This window comes from Sus scrofa, chromosome 5 (assembly GCF_054392235.1).
Source record: "Sus scrofa isolate SSC_HxYL_T2T_F1_AM1 chromosome 5, Sscrofa_HxYL_maternal_Yorkshire_Landrace_v2.0, whole genome shotgun sequence".
Lineage (NCBI taxonomy): Eukaryota > Metazoa > Chordata > Mammalia > Artiodactyla > Suidae > Sus > Sus scrofa.
The window spans coordinates 14,559,823-14,566,702 of NC_139387.1; the positions used below are offsets into that span (position 1 = coordinate 14,559,823).

Here is a 6,880-nt window from a genome sequence, read left to right on the forward strand (position 1 = left end):
TTCCACGGTTAAGAAGTAGAAGAGCTAGGGTTGAACAGAGGCCCTCCAACCTAGGGGTCATGCTAACCATAGCTTTTCTACATTCGCGTGGTTCCAAGGTCTAAAGGATGGGGATGTTTGTATTGAAACCCTCATGCCCACCTCATTCCCATCCAGTCACTTCCTGCCCCCTGCTCCCCAGAGGCAACCATTTTTGTTAGCTCCTTGCGTGTTCCTGCCTTATGCAAACACAAAGATATATGTTCTGATTCCCCCCCGCTTCTTTATGAAATCAGCAGTACTCACTATCCATGCCATCCTGCTCCTTGCTTTCACATTTAACAATAAATCCCGGAGCTCTTCCACTCAGTTCATTGACATTTTCTCACTCTCACAACTGTATAGTATTCCAGGTATAGTTGTACTATAATGTATCTAACTAATCCACCAGAAATGGAAATTTGGTTTGCTCTTATGTTAGAAGGCTGCAGTGAATAGCCTTGAAAACACGCTGTTTCTTACATGCGTGGGATCAGCTGTATAGAAAATACCTGGCATAGTATCGCTGGATCAAAGGACACGTGCATTTTTAGTTTATCAGCATGTGGTCCTTCAGCAATAGGCATAGCGGCTGACAGCACAGACTCTAGAGTCAGACCACCTGGGTTCAGTTTCAGCTCTGCTGCTGAAAAGCTGGGCGATCTCAGAAAGTTACTCACCCTCTCTGTGCTTAAATTTCCTCACATGCAAAACAGGAACAATAGTACTTACCCCACAGGGCTCTCATAAAGATTAAAACGAGTTTAGGCACAGTTAGTGCTTAGAAGGCTGCTGGCACCATACAGGTGCATCTGTGACAGCCTGTCATGTGTGAAAATAAGCACAGGACAGATGAGGGCTTTGGGATTTAAGCCAGGTTTCAAAACCAACCTTACAGTAATCTAGCTAAAAACACTAAAATATTTTGCATTGTTGCTCTAAGGTATTATTTGGTTCAGTTCGAGTCAGCAGGTATTTATCAGATGCCCACTCTGGATAACACCCCTAAAAGGCCCTGCTTGGAAGAGGATTTCAGTTCTCTAACGTGATGACAAGGCCATGTGTAGATCTCTTCCCATGGTTGTCACCTCCCCTGGACTGTGAGCCCCTTTGAAGGCAGGGCCTGGATCTCATTTATCACCTAGCATTAGGCTTGCACAAAGGGTCAGACACTGGTGTTCAAATAGTAGCACCGTGAGAATTCCAGAATGGGCTGGATCCAGCAATAAAGGCTCCAGGGAAGAGTTGGAATTAAAGCCCAGAATGTCGGGGCTAGAAGAGGCCTGGGGGTGGGTGAGACTACGAGGGCAAGGAGGCCCTGGGCAGTGAGTTGCTTGCTCACAGCCAGAGGGGGTAGATGGCAGACAGGTCTAGAACACAGACTCCTGAGTCCTGAACTGGTGCTAGAAAGCATAAGAGAAACAACCATAACAGCACTTGATAGTACAGCACTTTACAGTTTACCAAGTGGATTTATACTTAGAGGCAGGAAAGCTGCTCAAGTCTCCCACTGGTCACACCTGCTGTCTGAGCAGCCAGGTTCTATGGAAGGAATGGGGGGCTTGGATGCTGCCCTGTTACTTGCTGTGTGCCCCAATTTCTGTGCCTAAAAATGGAGGCTACCAGTAAGCACCTTGCAGGTTAATTGTGTGGAAGCATCATGGAAGCTTTGGGATGTCTGGATTCTGGTCTTAATATCCTGTTGGGGTGGGGCTCACCCAGCTGGCTTGCAGTCAAGCCCCCCGACTCATTTCCAGGGGTCCCCAGGCCTTGTGGCCCCCAATCTCCCTTGCCTTTCTGTTTCAGCAAATCCCAGTCCCTGACGAACAGCCTCAGCACATCGGACACCACCCAGCGCGGGACCCCAAGTGAGGACGAGGCCAAGGCCGAAACCATCCGCAACCTGAGGAAGTCTTTTGCCAGCCTGTTCTCTGACTAGCCCCGTCCAGTCTGGGAGCGGGGTGCTCGTTACACTCCCCGCCCTCCTGCTCCATCACCCATCTCAGCCTTGGTTCCCGACGGAACAGAATGGAGGGCCTGAGAATATACTTCCAATGCCTTTGATCCAGGAACTGAGTATCCACATGTGTTCCACTCCCCTTTACAGTGACGTTCTGTCATTGTCCAACTGAGCGCTGGGCCTTTGAGAGCCTCCAGGTTCCTCCAAACAGGCCTTCAAGACGGGCGTCACCTCAACCTGCCCACCCAGATGCTTGCTTCCCTGCCTCAGATAACCAAGTGCACTGTCTGTGTGTGGCTAGTTTTGACATTTCTTGTTAGTGTTTTGCTTGCCTTTGGGAAGGGCCCCTCTGAGCCTTGCCCCACCTCTATCAAGTGCGGACTGTAGTCAGACCTCAGCAATGTAGGAGGCAATAAGCTTTTGACAGTGTTTTGCAAACAAAAGGAGAACAGCCCAGCCAGGGAAACCTACCATCTACCCTGGCTAGTTCATCCAGGCTCAAGAGACAGCCCCGCAGACCAGGCAGGCCAAGGTCCCATCATACCCACCACCAGTGGATCCCGAGCACCATGAAAAAAATCCAGATCCTGTGTGACACGTGAGGTCTTTCACAACACAACAGAAGCAGGGCAGACTTTGCAATGCTGTCACGCCCAGGGTGCTGTCCTAAATGGGACAGCCAAGAGCAGACCACGGGTTCTCTTAGGAGTCATTGCCAGTTCCCAGTGGGGGAAGATGCCTTCACTTCCCAAGGAAGGAGTTAGATTAGGGCTCCTCCACCCAGTCTGCATTACACCGCTGTTTGGTCTCTCTGAATTCCCACCAGGACTGTTGTTTCCTCTTCAAGGATATGCAAGGAACCAGAGGCAAGGAGCAGATCGATGACACAGGATCAGAAAGTGCAATGAAGTCACTTCCAGCTCGGCGTTACACAGACTGTGTACAACAAGGCATTGGTAGGTTACTCAATTACAGAACGGTCCCCCTGGTCAAACATGTTTAGGAAACACTGTTTATATTTTAAATTTTTTTAGAAGGATAGTAGATGTTACAGGCTCTGGGAATTCCTGCAGTAAAGAAATTAGCTTTAACTTTAACCCACACTTATTTGACAAGTTAACCACAGAGCTGGAAAACGTAGGCCTGTCTCCCTTTCCAGTGTTCTTCTCCCTACATCAGACGCCTCGTGATCAGATGGAGCACAGGGATGTCCCAAACCACCACGCACCTGGTGCTAGAAACGTTGTAGGTGCCAGAACCAGCCTCCTGGTTCCAAAAAGAGCTGAGGATATTAGACAGCCACGCTAGCCCCTTCCAGCCCACTTTGCAACATGAGGCATGTCTTCCCCTCACTGTTGCCAGGGAAGAGAGAGAAGAAAGTAAAAAGGAGTGTCCTTGGCTTGGAGCTGCATTCTGAGTAAAAGCATGCGGGCAACTTGTGGGGCAGGGGGTAGCACCACAAAACCACGTGTTTTAGGAGATTAAGAACGCAGGAAATACATGAGGCAATTGTCACTTTTCTACACCGGAAATTAAGATCAGAAGATGAACTCAAGCTGTCTCACCCCATTCTCACTTAGTAATAAAATACAGCCCAAGACAAACAACAAAGTGGTGATAGGCTAGACAAAATTTCTCAAAGCGTGGGTCACCGCCACGGGCGTAGCCAGCTTCATTTCACACCAAAGGAGCTAGACTTACTGGTCATAGGCCCAGAAGCTGTGTCTTTGTCAGTCTCCCTAAGTGTTCTGAACGCGTGTTGAAGTTAGAAAACCGCTAACGAGAAATGCATGGGATTGCGGCTACGCGAGAAATGGTGCTGGTGGATCGTTACAGCCGGCACCCTCTCCTTTGCTGAGCAACACTAGTGGCTCCAAAAACAGTGATTACATGGCTTAAATGTTCCCACTTTCCTGTATTCTGTCCCTTGTCCCTAAAAGCATCCCAACATTCAAACCCTATTTCCCAGATATCCCAGTACAGTCACACAGGATCCTTTATCAGGCCAGGCACCTCGGTTTTTATAACCATGTGCAGGTGATCCATGACATAAGAATGAGTTTTAGAATCAACACATTGAAATAAATCTTCTGGTTGGTGTGTGCATGAATGTAGAGACCACTGAGCCCCAGATGGATGGTTTCCTCACACGGGCACATGTTCCCCCAAACACTCAACCTTTAATCATTGGGGCATTTTTTAAATGAGAAAGGACAAAACGAAGGCAGGCGGGAGTTACACTGTAGAGATTCGGAAAGGTTGTGTTTGTTATTTTTTGCTTTGTTTCACAACTTGGACCCAAAGAAAAGCTAGCATTTTCCCTCCAAGCTGACTCGATGAGGCTGAAACATGACAAAGATTCGTTTGGTTTGTGCTGACATGCAGCACAACGAACAGGGAGTTTAAAATGCGGCCTCAGTGGACTCCTCCACCAGCCGCAGAAAAGATCTTCTTCCAGACCTTCCTCCTGTCAGCGTGATAAAAGGCACTGTCGTTTGATGAAATGCCGAGTCAGCTTTCGAGGGGCACTGGGACGTCCGTATTCTTTCTCTTCCATGAATCCCCTGTGTCCTCTTCGTCGTCACCACACCGCCCCCTGGCCCAGTCCCTGCTGAGGGGGCAGTCAGGTCTACCTTTCCAGAACTACGGGGGTGATGGGCCTTCACTCCCCTGGTAACAAATACAGTAGCAAGTCCCATGAGCCTGAATATCAGCTACTTTCTGGAAGTTCTCATCTGAATCTGCTGTGAAAGGAGCTCAGGGGAAAGATAGCTGGTGCAGGCATCTCGTGAACAAGCTCTGTGGGCACAGCATTGTTCAGCGCCCGGCAGGTGCCTAGGATGTGTATTAGGTTGGCAACTATGAAATAAATAAAATGCAAATGAAGAGTGAAGAAAAAGGCTGGTTTTCTAAGAGTATCAATGTGAGGAAGTCACTTGCCCAGGAACAGAATCAAACCAACCGAGAAATGAATAAAATGAGATAGGCTGAAGGACATCTATGGCCTTTTTTTACCTATGGGAGCAAGCAGAGGGCCATGAGACCTCCCCCATCAGCAAGCAGAGGACCATGAGCAAGCAGAGGGCCCCCATGAGTGGGGCCCCCACAGAGGCGTGTTGACAGGCTGGGAGCAAAAGGGGCGCAGTGCGTTGTCAGCATCAATCAGGAGGGATGGCCAGCAGACCAGGACAATAGCAAAGCTTGTCCAGCTAAGACTCGGGACCCAGGGGTCCCATCCAGCCCATACACTACACAGCAGACCACCGCAGAGCTCTCCAGACAGCAGAGCCTAGCTGGAGTCACCCTGCAGGCACCCCGTGTCCTTTCAGAACCACCCCCCCTCCGCCCCCCCGCCAGCTCTCCTGCTTCATCCAGCTTCATAAAACAGGTTGGTGGCTCCTTTGGTTTTATGTGTTTAGAGTTGGTGAAAGGACACAGGTTCCAGTCCCAGTGTAGTGAGTTTAGTCAGCCTCGCAGACACAAGCAGTAATTTAATTATGCCGGATGAACAGCTCGGGGCCTAAGAGCATCTACTCGTGTGTCGCATGGTTTTCTTTATCTTAGAGAGCACGCTGGCTGGTTAACTACACCAAGTGTCGACAGCTGCCCCCAACTCCAAGGCAGTCACTCATTAAATCCAGTTTCAGTCTAGTATTTAGACTCTAATAGAAGGTGGCCCTTTTGGTTTGGTTGGAACCAAACTGGAAGGTTGGGTGACAGGCAAGCCAGAACCGTCCGTTACCAAACACAGTGTATAAAGGGCACAGAGGCTCCCTTGTGTGTCCACAGACAAAATGTGCAGCCATGATAGATAAGACTTTTAAATTGTTCAGAACCCTCTCGACTGGCAAGCCCCAAAGAAAAACAAATTTTTTTTAATTAATGTGTCATTTCTTTGAGAGAAAGCCAATCTGAAACTAAACATTCTTTCTAAAATTGTGTGTGTCAGAGAGAGAGAAAGAATCTTGAAAATCGTAAATACTTTTCATTATTTCTATTCGGACTGGTCTTCCCACTTGTAATTTCGGTTTCCAAACTCTCATATTTTAAGTATCTGCACTCTGTGGTCCTTTGCTGGGTCTAGAGCAGAAGCAAGTTAGCATTTCCTTGTCTCTCAATTAACATTTTACCTGCTTTGCTATGGAATAGTAGAAAACTTAAGTACAAAACCTACTGGGGAGCCTTAAGAGACATTTAAATTAGTTAAGATTAAACCTTTTGGAGGTTCTCACTGTGGCCAGGCAGGTTAAGAACCTGACTAGTACCCATGAAGATGAGAGCGCGATCCCTGACCTCGCTCAGTGGGTTAAGGATCTGGTGCTGCTGCAAGCAGTGGTGTAGGCTGCCGATGCAACTCTCATCCTACGTTGCTATGGCTGTGGTGTAGGCTGGCCGCTACAGCTCATATTCAGCCCCTAGCCTGGGAACTTACATTTGCTGCAGGTGTGGCCCTAAAAAGCAAAAAAACAAAAAAACAAAAACAAACAAAAACCAACCGTCTTGTGCTGTGTGACCTAACTAGTACTTCTCAATAATCTTATCCTCTCCATATCTTCTAGAGTCATCAAGAGCCTATATTGAAGGAATAATAACTGTGCTCACAGCACAGCAGAGAACGGGGCCTGCCTGGCTCCTCCCTGAGGCTCTGTAATTCAGCAGCAGAAAGACAAGCCTTGGCTCAGGGCCCTAAGTATAGGGAGCAAAGGGGAAGTGTAGGAATTACAGAGATACTAAGCTAAGCAGTGGTCTCAGGAATTGGAGAGCGTGAGAGAGGACAAAATTCAACCGTTTATACATAGAAAATCATAAAATCTTATATTGGAGAGGATCTCCCATGATTTGATTTCCAGCCATGCCAAACCATAGTTTTCATTTATGGGGGAGGGGCGGGGGGAGGCAAGC

At 48.2% G+C, this 6,880-nt stretch overlaps 1 protein-coding gene across 11 annotated transcripts in view; it reads left to right on the forward strand.

The window, feature by feature from the left end:
* The window catches only part of SYN3 (synapsin III), a 483,026-nt gene that overhangs the window by 470,499 nt on the left and 5,647 nt on the right, over window positions 1–6,880 (forward strand). For 9 of the 11 annotated variants that reach the window (XM_021091550.2, XM_084955485.1, XM_021091552.2 and 6 more), the window contains one exon: window positions 1,825–4,877. In XM_021091550.2, coding sequence (XP_020947209.1) covers window positions 1,825–1,957 — 133 coding nt within the window. In that variant the 3' untranslated portion in view covers window positions 1,958–4,877. Of the gene's footprint in view, window positions 1–1,824; window positions 4,878–6,880 lie in introns of those variants that run through there. The other 2 variants (XR_014803099.1, XR_014803100.1) reach the window with 1 other exon arrangement.